The sequence below is a fragment of the Carcharhinus amblyrhynchos genome, chromosome 1 (assembly GCF_965287045.1).
Source record: "Carcharhinus amblyrhynchos chromosome 1, sCarAmb.v2.hapA, whole genome shotgun sequence".
NCBI lineage: Eukaryota > Metazoa > Chordata > Chondrichthyes > Carcharhiniformes > Carcharhinidae > Carcharhinus > Carcharhinus amblyrhynchos.
In genome coordinates, this window is record NC_137324.1 from 28,429,181 (window position 1) to 28,444,347 (window position 15,167).

At 43.0% G+C, this 15,167-nt stretch overlaps 1 protein-coding gene across 11 annotated transcripts in view; it reads left to right on the top strand.

The window, feature by feature from the left end:
• Positions 1-15,167, top strand: part of LOC145351715 (fibroblast growth factor receptor 3-like) — a 170,276-nt gene that overhangs the window by 132,725 nt on the left and 22,384 nt on the right. For 8 of the 11 annotated variants that reach the window (XM_080201408.1, XM_080201330.1, XM_080201671.1 and 5 more), the window contains exons 11-13: positions 805-928; positions 5,870-6,060; positions 10,095-10,245. In XM_080201408.1, the coding sequence (XP_080057534.1) occupies positions 805-928; positions 5,870-6,060; positions 10,095-10,245 (466 nt within the window). Of the gene's footprint in view, positions 1-804; positions 929-5,869; positions 6,061-10,094; positions 10,246-11,008; positions 11,154-15,167 lie in introns of all 11 variants that reach the window. The other 3 variants (XM_080201840.1, XM_080201966.1, XM_080202034.1) reach the window with 1 other exon arrangement.

The following is a 15,167-nucleotide window of genomic DNA, read 5'->3' on the forward strand; positions in this document are numbered from 1 at the left end:
GGGTAAATGCACCTAACCAGCATGCCTTTCAGACTGTGGGAGGAAAGCAGAACACCCGGAGGAAACCCGTGCAGACACGGGGAGAATGTGCAATCTCCACTCGTACAGCGACCTAAGCTGAGAATCGAACCCGGGTCCCTGGCACTGTGAGGCAGCAGTGCTAATCAGTGTGCCACCATGCCCTCCCTCGCCACTATGCTGCTCCTATGCTGGAAACCAAAACCAAAAGAAAAAATGCTGGAAAATCTCAGCAGGCCTGGCAGCATCTGTAAGGAGAGAAAAGAACTGATGTTTTGAGTCCAAATGATCCTAAAGTTTTGAATAATTGCTTTGAAAGTCCTCAGTTCTCCCACCATAAAGTTTTTGCTCCCAGTCTACCTTAGCCAACTCTTCCATCATCCCATTGTAGTCTCATCCCATTAGACTTCCATTAGACAAGGTCCCAAATGAGAGATTGGTGTGTGAAATTAAAGCAGGTGGGATTGGGGGGTAGTGAATTGAGATGGATAGAAAACTGGCTGACAGACAAGAAACAAAGGGTGGGAATAAACAGGTCTTTTCCAAGTGTTACCTGTGGGTGGGGGGAGAAGCCAGTCTGCATCAGCATTGTGAGCTGCACAGCATTTCACCCAATGCGGTACCAATCGGCAGTCAGCTGATTCGCCAGTGGGTGACCTGGCCAGGGATCATTTCTGTTCCTGCTACTCCTGGAAAGGCATCTTAAGGCTCGTATTCTAATGCCAGCAGGAAGTAGAGCCCTGGAATAAAACTGGTCACTATCTTCTATTTGATTTCTTCCTCTAGTTGCGACACCAGCAGTGGAGTTTGGTGATGGAGAGTGTAGTTCCGTCAGACCGTGGCAATTACACATGTGTAGTTGAGAACAAATATGGCAGCATTAGCCACACCTACCAGCTGGATGTACTCGGTAAGATGACTCTTCACAAATACAGGCTGAAGCCACAATGTGATATTGATAATGCGTCAGTTAGAGGTGATGGTTTCAAGCTCATGTCCCAGCCTTGAGGGCATTGCCCAGGTTGACACTCCTGAACCGTAGCCTGTTGTTTCTTAAGAAACGCTGTCATTTCAGATAAGGTCTCACCTCCCTGTTCAGGTGGGCAAAACTGATCATATGACACTGTCATAAGAACAGCTTGCCCTTTATCACCACTGGCCCAAAAACACATGGGCTAGTAATTCATCCATTGCTGCTACTGGGATCCTATGCACGGATTAGCTGCAGTGTCTATGTCTTTATAGGGCGGGAGAAACCCATTGATGGTGAAGTGCTCTGGGGATACCCTTAGAATGTGATGAAGTAAGATTCTTTGTTTACTCAGCCATCCTTCCTTGAGGCATTGACTCCCTCATTGGGCTATGGTTTGACTGGTGCTGATTGGCCTACAGTACTTCACCAAGCTGGTCCTGAATCTTACCGAGGAAAACATCACAGCCTTGCTCAACGCTGTCTTCAGCTGGTCCATTCTGAAACTTCAGGAGGGATGAATTTATAATAATCAGAATAGGGAACTGTGATTGATTTCTTAAAACCAGAGGTGCTGAGGTTTTTTGTAGCACCTCGCTGAGACGTACAAGGGTACAAGGCACAGAAAAGGTTTACCAGGATGTTGCCTGGTCTTGACAATATGAGCTATCGGAACAAATTTGGTTTGTTTTCACTTGAACATCAGAGGCTCAGGGCCCACCTGATAGAAGTTTATAAAATTATGAGAGGCGTGGATGGAATGGATAGTCAGGGTCCTTTTCCAGGGTGGAAGTGTCAATTACTAGGGGACATAGGTTTAAGGTAACAGGGTGAAAGTTTAAAGGAGACGTGAGAGGCAAGTTTTTTTTTACGGAGGGTGGTAAGTACCTGGAATGTTCTGCCATAGAAGGTGATAGAAGCAGATACAATAGAAAAAAATACATGAATAGGTAGGGAATAGAGGAACGCGGACCACATAGAGGAAGAAGGCCTTTAGAAAGGCGTTGTGTGTCAATGCAGGTTTGGTGCCAAAGAGCCTGATCCTGTGCTGTACTGTTCTTTGGTCTGAGTACAGAATGGAAGTTGCATCCTCTGGGCTTACAAGGGGGAGGTACTTGATGATAGACTATAGGGTTGCACCTGAGATCCACCACACATTCTTATTTTGTTGAATGAGATTTTCTGGAGTAAATGGCTTGCTGCTGCTTAATTAAAAGAGATGTGAAATGGGTGGTTTAGTCATTGACATCTGATATTTACGCCCAAAGTCCAAATTGCTCCCAAAGACTGAAATCTCAAGCTCAAGTCAACCTTAACCTCTGTCTGGAGACCAGTGAGCACGTGATCCTGGCAGAGGCAAGGCAAGAAAAACAAACTTCTGAAAAACACAGCAGCCACTGTGAATTCCTTTAAAAAGGGGCTGGAGAAATATTGAGATGTGAACAATGCTGGGGCTATAGGAGGAGGAAACTCCTGAGAAGATTGAGGATGGGTGGGAGGGCAGTGGCTGTGGAAGGCAGCAGTCCATTGGGATTGAGTGACTGAGCTGAATGAATAATCTGGAGTTTAGCTTGATTACCTTGGGGAAGCTGGGAGTATTTATTCAGAACTACCCCACGGGACATTAAATGGATGAAATGAGACCATAACAGAGAAACAATATATGGTTTGTGAAGGAATGGACTTTTTCTAACCCTCTGAACCTGAGAGGTACTTAAAGATTGGAATAAAAGATGAAAGTAGTGGCTTTAAATTATAACAATTTATTATTATTGAAAAAAAATCCCTAATTACTTTTGTCTGTAATAACAATGATTTCTAATACACTTAAAGGCAATTATAGAAAATCCAATTGTAAAACTCTTTAGGGATTGGATAATAAATTGCTGAAGAGTCAGTAGCTTTGTATCTCGTATTGATTAGGGATTGAAATAAGATCACCTTTAGTAAGATGTTATTGTGCATTCAAACAAGCCTCAAGGTTAACCTGTTTACTGCATGGAGAATATTAAATATTAAATAAGGGGTGAAAGGATTGCTTTAATTTAAAGCTGATTTATTGCTCTTTCTGAAGGTTATAGTCAACTTTTGTTGACATATTTTAAAAATTGAATTTACTATTCACTGATCCATAGTCATCAGTGAAATCCAGATGTTGTATGAAGTATCAAAGCTATTCATTCATGGGGCACTGGCTGGCCAGCATTTATTGCCCATCCCTAGTTGCCCTTGAGAAAGTGGTAGTGCGCTGCCTTCTTGAATCATGCAGTCCTAGATCAACTTCTACAATGTCGGTCATCAGAGAAAGAAAGTCTGGCGTTTACGTACGATCTTTCATGCCTACTGGACGTGCCAAAACTTTTACAGCCATTGAAGTGTTGCGACTGTTGTAATGTAGGAAATGGGATGGTGAATTTACACTTGATAAGCTCCTACAAACAGCAATGTGTTAATGACCAGATACTCTGTTTTAGTGATTAAATATTGACCAGGACACGGAGCGGGGGGTGGGAGGAGGGGCTTCTGTGTCCTTATTTCTCTCATGAGAAAGAAGGCAACTCCAATAGTGCAGCATTCTCTGTGTGGTCTCTGCCGAGAGCTTGTGTTCAGCTCTCTGAAGTGGAACCTCTACTCACAACATTGTAACACACAAAGTTGGGTGCCACCGGCTGAGACTCCGTAACAAGGCAGTGTTATCAAAAAGATCTTCAGCCATGTCACCTGCTCAGTATACAAATCTCCCAGTCGGTGCCTTACTCAGTTCTTGGTTTGTGCCAAGTTAGTTGATTTCAAGCAAGGCTCAGGCCTGCATTGAGGAATGAAAATCATCCAGGACTGTTACTCAAAACAGCAGCCCCTCGAGGGGCAGATGGGATCAGGTCAGATGGTTGGTTAGGGTACAAGAATTCAAAACCAAGGTCTTCCAATTGGCAAAGCTCAGTGCCAGTGGTGACCCAATTAAAGCAAATGGGCTACAGCAGCATTCAAGTAAGAGCAACTGAAAATCCAGGCTTCAATGTCAAGGCACTCACCTGTTGGGAGAGGTGGATGTGTCAGAGGGTGATAACTGACAGCTATGGAATTCTACCCCAGGTATCAATAAAAAGTGGGTGAAGTGTTAAAGTTTATTTATTTGTGTCACAAGTAAGGCTTACATTAACACTGCAATGAAGTTACTGTGAAATTATCCTAGTCACCACACTCCAGCACCTGTTTGGATACACTGGGGGAGAATTTAGCATGGCCAATTCATCTAACCATCACACCTTTCAGAATGTGGGAGGAAACCCACGCAGATATGGGGAGAACGTGCAGACTCCACACAGACAGTGACCCAAGCTGGGAGTTGAACCCTGATCCTTGGTGCTTGAGGCAGCAGTGCTAACCACTGTGCTAACCACTGTGCCGCCTGAAGAATAAGATAATGGAAGCCAGGCTGTAACATTTTTTTCTGATGGTTCTGAGGGATAGGGTTGGGGAAGAGGACCTGAGTAAGTTACTCTGTTAGAGAATCGGTGGTGACTTGAAGGGATGAATGGCCTCTTTCTGTAGCATAGGGATTCAGTGATTCTGTGATCATTGTGTAACAATAATGAGTGAGTACCTTCAAGGCCCACCTTTTGTATCCAGGGCTCAGGACCATGTTGCAGTCTTTCATTCATTCATCAGTGGGATATGGACCTCACTGTTAAGACCCAACCCTAATGGCCCTTGTGAAGGTGGTGGTGAGCCTTTTACCAAATGAGCCGCCAAGGGGGAAAGCCTTGTTATTTTAGCTGTGTTTTTTTTTCTGACATGCTTATTCAGTCTCTCGTTAACATTGGGAAAATAGAAAGAGAATGTGTGGCCCATGAGACTCCTCCAGATTTCCCAGACAGAATAGCGAATATTCTAAACTTCGTACAAGTACATCAACTTTTATGTTTATAAAGTTTAAGAATAATATAGCATCTTAGTGGATCATTGAAGGCCCTCATACCAACACCAGGAGTTGTGCTCAGTCCCAAGAAATCTCAGCTTCCTAATCTATTATCCCTGTCATAGCTTAATTAAAGACTACAGTTACTCTGTGAACAGTGAGGAGAAGATTGTGTGGTTAGACACAGTAAAAGCTGATTTGAAGTGTAGGTTTTAAAATGAACTGTCACAGTCAGTTGGTTGCAGTGGTATGAGATACAATTAATTGCATTTTTAATTCAAGGTCATCTTTGTTGCTAATAAACTCATTCCCATTCAGTGTTTACAACAAATATTTAAAGGGCTCGGCTCACCATCCTTTTGCTGCATTATCTATGTCATGCCAGTAGTAGATTTGCTTTTGTTGGGTCTTACTTTTGTCAGTCTCCATGACAGCCCACACTGAGTGTGCAGATGCCTCTCTGCTGCTATAGATTGGTGTTTTATTCTCTTTAATGCTGCAGCTCAGGATAATTCCGTGTTGTAGTGTTTGGTATCAATTAGATCAACAGCCTGGTGTTTTGTTGAGCAAGAAAAGTGTTCACAAGAATTTCATTTTCTTCAAATTTACCTGAAGTTGATTGCCTTCCTCAAGATCCACATGAATTGGGTAGGATTTATGATGTGGCAGTATAATATGTGGAGGGAATCAAATGGCCTTTCTACTTCCATACTCGTGATAAAGCTGCCGGTAGTATTCACATACAAGGACAAGAGGAAGTCATTCATTTGTCAAACCTTCCAGTCCTTGACTTTCTTTCCTTGTACCCAATACCCTTTCCCTTAATTCTGCTGGCTCACAAGGCAGCTTAATTCAAATGCTGATAACAGATAAATAATAACAATATCACTTTTATTGCTAATTCAAGATGAAATTGTGGGCCTTCCTTTATTTTAAGCTGAAAATGTTTCCTTCACTTTTAGAAAGGTCTCCACATCGGCCTATTCTTCAGGCGGGACTGCCTGCGAACCAGTCAGTGGTTGTGGGCAGTGATGTGGAATTCCATTGCAAAGTCTTCAGCGACGCACAGCCACACATACAGTGGCTGAAACACGTGGAAGTCAATGGCAGCAAACTGGGGCCAGATGGAGCTCCATACGTCGTGGTGCTGAAAGTAAGTAGCAGGATTGTTGAGCAGTACGTTGGGTTAACGTGGCAGTCAGTAATCCCATCTTAGTGGCATCACACACGCAAAGTGAAAATGTAATTATTACACACAAATATTCAAAGACTCAACAATGACTTGCATTTCTGTAGCACCTTTAACATCGAGAAACATCCCAAAATGCTTCACTGGAACGTTAACAGACAGGAGCCAAAGAGGAGATAATCGAGTAAAGATAAGGGAGGGAAAAAGAGGTGGCTTTTATGGGGGTCTTAAAGGAGCAGAGAAAGGTTTAGTGGTTTAAGAAGGGAATTCCAGAGATAAAGTTCTGAATGACTAAAGGGAAGAACTGGGCTAGAGATGCACAAGAGGTTCAGAAGCCTTGGAGCTATGGGGCCAGAAAAGATTACACAGGTAGGCAGGTAAAAGGCCATGGGAGGATTTAAACACAAAGGTGTGCATCTTAATTAATAAAAGTGTTGGCAAAATGAAATTACTGTTCTACTGATGGGCAAGTGAGTAAATGAACCACCCAGTGTTACACTGAACTAACACTGGAAAAGGCCTATAGCTCATCACATAGTCCATGCTGATCTCAGCCAGGACAGAACTGGATGCTAATAACAATCAGGAATGAGTGCTTTCAATTTCTCCCAACCTGGGATGCTGAGTCTACTTATAAGCTTCCCTAATGCCACCTCTACCTAACCCAACAGAGTTAGCAAAGACTTGTACCCAAACAATCCTTTTGTTATGTGTTTGCACACCCATATAGGTTTGCCTCAAAGAAGAAGTGAGTGTTTAGGAAAGGGAGTGGAGAATTCAAAGTCATTCCATTTACAGATTCTTCAAGAACAGAGGATAGCAATTAGGAGTAGCAATAAGAAAACTTATTCCCCAGAAGGACTGAAAAAACGCTGCATCCCAATCACAAAAATTTGATTGCAGTTTGATATGCAGAAGAGCATAAACTAATGGTCTTGCTGAATTTTAGCTCCACTAATGTTTTGTCCCCAGTGTGGTGGCAGTGTTAAGTGACCACCAATCTCACAGTGAGATGTTTACTGACCACACAGTCCAGCACTGTAAAATTCAGTCTGTCTGCACATTCTCCCATCAATGTAATTTTGTTTTTAAATTACCCAGCGTCCTACCAAGCCCAGCTTGAAAAGCTGGATGCACACTGAGTTTGACAGTGAGACCATGATTCTTATATCCGTATTTTAGTAAAGCAAACAGCAGGAAATATTTTAAACCTTTGCTTATCCCACTGTTGTTTGAGCTGGTCGCAGAGATGCTCATGTCTGTGGATTCAGTGGAGCCACTTTGAGCTGCTGTGTTGTTGAAAGCCTATCCTTAAATCTGGGATCAGAGAAGGTAATAGGGAAAAAGCATGGGGTGTGGGGGCGGGGGACATAGCAGAATGTGTGTGGAATGTGCACAGTGAGCACAAAGAAGATTTTCACATAGGCACAGAGCAAACAATGGCATCACGTGGATTTAACAGCCCTGCCAGGAATGAAGGGTCACTGGCTTGGAACTAAACAGCTTTCTCTTTAAGAGAAGGGATAAGAAAAAAATTACCTGATAAAAACAGGCCTGAAATAGTACTTTTCGTGCAGCTTGTCATTCAGACAACATATCGAAATTTTGGTAGAAATTTTAAGAAGGAAATGCCAGAGGTTAGGGCCTGGACTGAAGGGAGGAAGTGGGTTGAAGGTGTAAAACAGATGAGTGTTGGAGGAAAGCAGAGTTCTTAAAGGGCTGTGGGACTGGAAAGATTTACACAAATAGAGCAGGTATGAAGCCATGGGAGCATTTGAATAGAAGTAACGTGCAAATTCATTGGATGTTGTGTCCTCTGAATCCAGGCATCTTATTGTTCAGGAATCAGCCCAATACTTTCTATGTAAACAAGTCGATGCCAGCTTAAAGATGTTGTGTCTTTGAGAAAAAGTTCTTAGTGGTAGTAATTTATAGATACACAATACTGTAAGATGCTTCATGATGCAGTGTGGCGTGGACAATCCTTCTCATTCCCGAAGCAAGAAAGGTTCTCTCAAGCACCTCGCAAAGAAAGCAGTGTCTCTTGATTACGCTTTTGGTTGCACAAAGTTTGAAGACCGACTTCAGCTGTTTAGACCATAAATGATGTATCACCCCTCTAAGGTGGATGCAACAGTTCCCGCGGGACTGGTCGAAGAAGAGCAGGAGAGTTCTAATCAATATTTATATCTCCATTAACATCGCTGAAAAGGATTATCAGGTTATTATCACATTACTGGTTATGGGACCTGACTATGTGCAAATTGGCCGCCACATTTTTTTAGACTGTAGAAGTAACATAACTTTTACCATGTACTACTTTAGTTGTAAAGCCCTTTGTGATGTCTTGAGATCATGAAAGGTGCTATATAAATGCAAGTTCTTTTACATGTAAGGCATGTAATTTAAACTTTAATGTGACATATGGTATTGGCAAAAGTGGCCCTGAAGCTGACAGACTGTTGTAAAAAATCCTACTTGCTATTCTTACTGAGCCCTGGTCAATATGTGACTTAATTTCACACCAACATGATTAATTCATAACTGCCCTCTGAAATGCCATCAAGCCATCACTTCCTCAGGGATGGGCATTAGTTGTCAATCTTATCTGAAACAGCCACAGGCTGAGACTGAATTTAAAAAGTCATGTGAGCTTGCACAGTGCAGTTTACCTTCCGACTGCTATAGCCCCCCAACAAGTGGATCGAAGAGAGTGGAACCACTGAATGGTTCTGAGAACTGACCAGTTGCTGCAAACAATTGGCTTCCCCCCATAAATAGCGTCCTCTCCAGAGGAGGCATTCCCCAAACTAATTAACAAATAGAGACTGGGAGGGGAGAAAGTGATGGGGCAGGGCTACAGGGTGGGGGGGTAGTGAACGTGTGGAAAGTGCTCCACCTGCTCAGCTCTTGCTTTGAGGGTCTCGCTTGATGTTGTGAAGATTCACTTCTAGAGAATGGCAGATGGGAACAGAAACAGGAGTCCTGGCGCTCATGTTAAAAATATTGAGCAATTTCCCCTGCCACCCCAGGCTCTACACAACACACAGCCCAATGAGTAGATAATCTGAATAATGGTAAGCATTTTACTAATGTATTGGTTTAGAGTCATGAATAACATGACCACACCAAAGTGTATTCAATGTGTTTGTCAGCCTTGTCACTCCTTTTATGTCCGTGACAAATATATTACGCTGATTTAAAAATTAATGTTTTCTGTCATTCCCCTGCGCTCCCCCCCACCCCTTCATCAACTGATAAAGGAGCAGCGCTCCAAAAGCTCATGATTCCAAATAAACCCACTGGGCTTTAACCTGGTGTTGTGGGACTTCTTACTGTAATATTTAATCAAAGCACAAGAGGCACCTCCAGGTAGAATGCCTTTTACAATTGCGTTTACCCCAGAAGGAGTGAGGTGGGATAAAGCTCACCTGCCTTCATTGGTGTGAACAGGTAATCTGCGTTGTGGTGGGCAAGGAAATAAAGTAACCCACCCGCTCACACCAGCCCTGCAAGAGAAGGGAGGGAAGTTTTCAAATCTTCTTGCCTAATAATAAAGGTTTGCCAGGAGGTCAAACCTACCATTTAAAAAAGTGTGATCAAAGGATATGGGCACTGCTGGCTGGGCCAACATTTATTGTCCATTCCTAATTGCCCTTGAAAGGTGCTGGTGATTCTTGAACAGCTGCAGTCCAGGCGGTGTAGGTACACCCACAGTGCTGTTCGGGAGGGAGTTCCAGGATTTTGAGCCAACAACAGTGACGGAACGGCAATACATTTCCAATCAGGATTCTGTGTGGTTTAGAGGGCAACGTGCATCTAACAATGGGACAGGCAGATCAGAGGGAAAAGAGAGGTCCAATGCCAAGTTTGTTTTTAACACCCACCCTCTATCCAGTGGTCCCAGTTGGGAATGTCTACTGCTACCGTTGGCTGTAGCCATGCTGTGGAGCTGCATCTGAACCTACTGACCTGTTCTGTGTGATCTATTCTTTCAGTCGTGGATAAGTAATACCGCTGAAGCGGACGCTAAACTCATTCTTTACAATGTGACAGAACAGGATGAGGGCGAGTATCTGTGTAGAGCCACCAATTTCGTTGGCATGGCTGAAAAACCGCACTGGCTGTACGTCAACAAACCGAAACCAGGTAAACGCAAAACTCTGTCCCAGGCCTCGAATCCCCAAGTGTGACCTTTAACCCCCCAGTCACCCGTCCCCTGGACACCATCGCCAGCCCAGTATGGAGAAAGAAAATCCCTTGTATGTTACTGAACTCAACTGCTGCAGGCTGCCAACCAATCGCTAGTAACCTTTCCTCTTTCCTGCTACTCATTGAAAGAAAACCCCACGCTGCTTTCCCCTTGCTGTGGAAAAAATTCCTACAATACAGGATTGCGTTCCATCTTTCACACTTTTCCTGTTGTTATCCCCATTTTCTCTCATTTCTACTAATTTAAAAGAGACTATCACATTCAATAACCATTGGCTGCTCTTTCATTGCTGTTTTGTTTGACAGTGCTGTCCTTGTTCACCCTCTTTGCCTCTTCCAATTAACGTGATTATTCCTGAAAAAAAATAACCTTGTATTTAAACCTGACTTTGAAGCAATCCAGCGTATTGTGGGTCAATTTTTCCCCTCCAATTCAAACACTTGTTTTTGCTCTTGCATGCCTAATAATGGGACAGAGAGAGTGAGAGCCTGGTGAAGGGAACTCTTGACTAATGTGCAGGGTGCGAAGGTAGGAACGTGTATCACATTGAATCATTCTGGAGCAGGATGGAACCTTCTATATGTGCTTGAACCTGCTTTCAGGTCTGTGGTGTGCAGGGCCTTTAATGATCAAACCCTACCTTATTGTATCCTTTCTCTTCATTTTCTCCTATCCTGTTTGGTGTCTTTTTTTTTGTAGACTGCTGGTATTAACACAACGGATAAGGAAATAGAAATTCTGTACTTGCGAAATGTTACTTTTGAGGATGCAGGGGAGTATACCTGTTTGGCTGGTAATTCTATTGGGTTTTCGCATCACTCTGCATGGTTATCCGTTCTGCCAGGTATTGCTGCTCTTTCAAATTCTCTCTTGTGATTATTGTGTAATGGTTCTTTCGTCAAAGTGGGAAGACTGTTCTGCATTTTGTCCTTTTAATCACACTTACTTTAAACAGGAAGCCTCACCATCTGTATCCATCTTTTGTTAAACATTTCCCAATTCTATCCGTTTCACTGAGACAGTGAACTTTCTGAGGAACCCAGGCTCAGTAATTTTATCTCCACTGATGCATCTTTCCCCGTCGAGTGTCAGTCTGAACGGCCTAAAGCTCAGATCCTGGCGGGGATTCGCTCACCCTCCTGAGCGGCATGAGTTATAATTCTGGAATTTCCTCCCTGATGGCATTGTGGACCAGCACGTAGACTGCAGTGTTTCAAGAAGGCAGCTACTGGAGGGCAATGAGGGATGGACAATAAATACTAGCCAGTCAGCGATACCCATATCCCACGAATGAACGTAAAAACAAGAACCTTGTCCTGGGACACGAGGAGAAAACACCATCCCTTAAAGCTCATTCAGCTCCCTCTCAATGTTGGGTTCACTAATCCCTCCCAGGCAGGCTTCCTGTTCACCAGCAGGTGGACATACATTTCTGAGGGGAAGGGATCCAGATGGTGAAGATTTCTGTTTGAATGCAAAATGATGAAAAATGATTATGCTTTTCAAGTACGATGATTTTGCCAGCCTGTTTTCAATAATTAATGGGTGACACCCCATACTAACACGCACAGCTCGTTCCTGTCGGAATATAAACTAAAACTCGAGCATTTCAATTGGGTTAAGAGTGGAGGTAAAATGAAATATAGTAATGCAATCAATTTATCAACCAGATTTGTTCGCTAATTATAGTGTGGGTTCCATGACAGTACAATCCAGAGATAGTTTATCATATCAGGGCTAGTCCCTCCTTATAGTCCTGAAGTACCCAAGGCACACTGATGTGACAGCAAGTAAAATGCCAGTTAATAAAATTAAACATTCTATAGGCTTATTCACCAAGAAAATAAAATATCCACGGTGAAAGTTTGGGCAGTGAGCAGCAAGCTTTTGTTTTCCTGCTTCTAATTGATAAAACTGTGGAAAAGGTACCGTGCAGAAAGCAGCTTTTCAGCCCATCATGTCTACGCCGGCCAAAAACAAAACCACTCGTTTTAATCCCATTTCCCAGTAGCTGGTCCATAGCCTTGTAGATTACAGCATGGCAGATGCAGATCCAGGTTGGTTTTAAATGTGTTCAGCAATTCAGCCTCATCCACCAACTTACGCAGCGAATCCCAGACACCAACCACTCTCGGTGTGAAAACCTTTTCCTCATGTCCCCTCTAATCCTTCTACCAGTCACCTTAAACCTGTGTCTTCTGACAATTAACCCCACAGCTAGGGGAAAATATCTTTCTTGCCTACCCTGTCTCGGTCCCTCGTAATGTTGCACATCTTAATTAGGTCACTCATCAGCCTCCTCTGAACTAAAGAAAACAACCCTAACTATCCAATCTCTCCTTTATAGCTGCAATTTTCAAGCTCATCCAAAATTCTTGTAGATCTCCTCTGCACTCTGAGTAATTATGCCCTTCCTCTCATGTGATAACCAGAACTGTCCACAAAACTCCAGCAGTGGCCTTACCAGCGTTTTATACAGTTCCATCATTACATCCCTGCTTTTGTATTCAACACCTCACCCAATAAAGGAAAGCATTCTATGTGTTTTCTTGACCACCTTGTCCACGTGTCCTGTCACCCCCAGGGACCTGTGGAAATGCACTCCAAGGCCTCTCACTTCCTCAAGCCCTCGTAATATCTTCCTGTTTATTGATTATTCCCTTGCTTTGTTTACCCTCCCCAAATGCATTACTTTACACTTTTCTGGATTGAATTCTATTACCCATCTCTCTGCCCACTCGATCAAACTATTGATATCATTTTGGAGTCAACAGCTATCCTCTTCACGATGGACCACGTGGCCAATATTTGTGCCATCTGCAAATTTCCCGATCATACCTCTGACATTTAAGTCTAACTCATTAATATATACAACAAACAGAAAGGAACCCCAGTGCTCAGCTCTGTGGAACCCCGCTGGAAACTGTTTTCCATTTGCAAAAACATACATTGACCATTCCCAACTTTTCCTGTCACTAAGCCGATTTTAGATCCTACCTGCCATCTTCTCCTGTAACCAAAGAGATTTCACTTTTCTGACCAACCTGCCATGTGAGACCTTGTCACCTGCCTTGGTGAAATCCAGATAGATGATATCCACTGCACTGCCCTCATCATTCTCCTGAGTCCCTCAAAAAATTCTGTTTAGTAAGACACAGTCTTCCCTTAACAAAAGGGAACTATCCTTGATCAATCTGTGCTTTTCTAAGTGACAGTTTATCCTGTCCCTCAGAATTGTTTCCAATAATTTCCTAACTCTGAAGTCAGACTGAGTGGCCTGTAGTTTTCTGACCTATCCCTCACACCCTTTTAACTCAGTTGGCTAGATGGCTAGTGAGCGATGCCAATTGTGCATGTTCAGTTTCTGTACTAATTGAGGTAATTCATGATGGCCCACTTCCCAACCTTGCCCCTTGCCTGAGATGTAGTGATCATCAGGTTAAATCACCACCTCTGTTTCAAAGGGAAGAGCAGCTTATGGTCATCTTGGACTCTGGCGACTTTACTTTTATTTTCCGACACCACACTTAGCCCATTACTTACTCTTCCATAAGAAATAGGAGCAGGAGTAGGCCATCTAGCCCTTCGAGCCTGTCCCACCATTCAATAAGATCATGGCTGATCTGAAGTGGATCAGTTCCACTTTCCCGCTTTCTCCCCATAACCCTTAATTCCCTTGTCTATCAGAAATCTATCTACCCGTGACTTAAATATATTCAACGAGGTAGCCTCCACCACTTCAATGGGCAGAGAATTCTAGAGATTCACCACCCTTTGAGTGAAGAAGTTCCTCCTCAACTCCGATCTAAACTGCGCCCCCCCCACCTTATTTTGAGGCTATGCCCTCTAGTTCTGGTTTCCTTTCTAAGAGGAAAGAATCTCTCTATCTCTACCCTATCCAGCCCCTTCATTATCTTGTACGTCTCCACAAGATAGGCTTCCAGCCTCCGTGGTCACTTGGAAGTGTCAAACTATCACAAATGATCATAATTAAAGGGGAACGTATTCACATATAGTCTATTTATCATGGGTAATATTTTTCCCCACTAACACTTTGCTGGTCTAATTTAAAGCCTGTCACATTATTAACAGATAATTTCCATTCAGTTAAACACATTAGTGTTTACTGAGTTCTCTTCAACATACATTGAAAATTAAACAATGCCTCGAGCCTTACACTATGATAAAGTATTTTGGGGCTGACCACACAATTTGCAAGAAGGTTTATTTAGTCAGAATAATTCTCATGTTATAAGAGTTTTACAGCACACAAAGTGGCCCTTCAGCCCATTGTGTCTGCACAGCCATCAGGCACCTAGCTATTTTCCAGTACTTGATCCTTGGTCTTGTGCACTACGATGCTTCATTTATCTGCTTCTTAAATGTTGTGATGGTTCTCTCCTTTACTACACTTTCAGGCAGAGTTCCAGATTCCCATCATCCTAAAAAAAAACCTTTCCTCAAATCCCCTCTAAATTTCCTGCCACTTACCTTCATTCTATGCTCCTGATTATTGACCCCATTTCTAAGGGGAAAAGTTACTTCTTTCTACCCTATCAAAGACTCATAAGTTTGTACATCTCCATCAGGTTCCTCCTCTGTCTTTTCTCGTAATCAATTTTCATCTCTCCCTCGTCTTCTGAAGCCTTTCACTCACTGTTGAAGTAAATTTCCACGGCTGCATTCATAACCCCTCCAGTATTTCACTAAAACAGCACCTGAGCCAGATCCTAACCATATCCAACATCACACTAACACCCGGCAGAAGTTCCTCATTGCATTAACAGCAAGCTTGGGTCCTTGGCAGATTTTCCATCCTTGACCCAATTGAATTCCCAATTGTAACATCCTGATTACT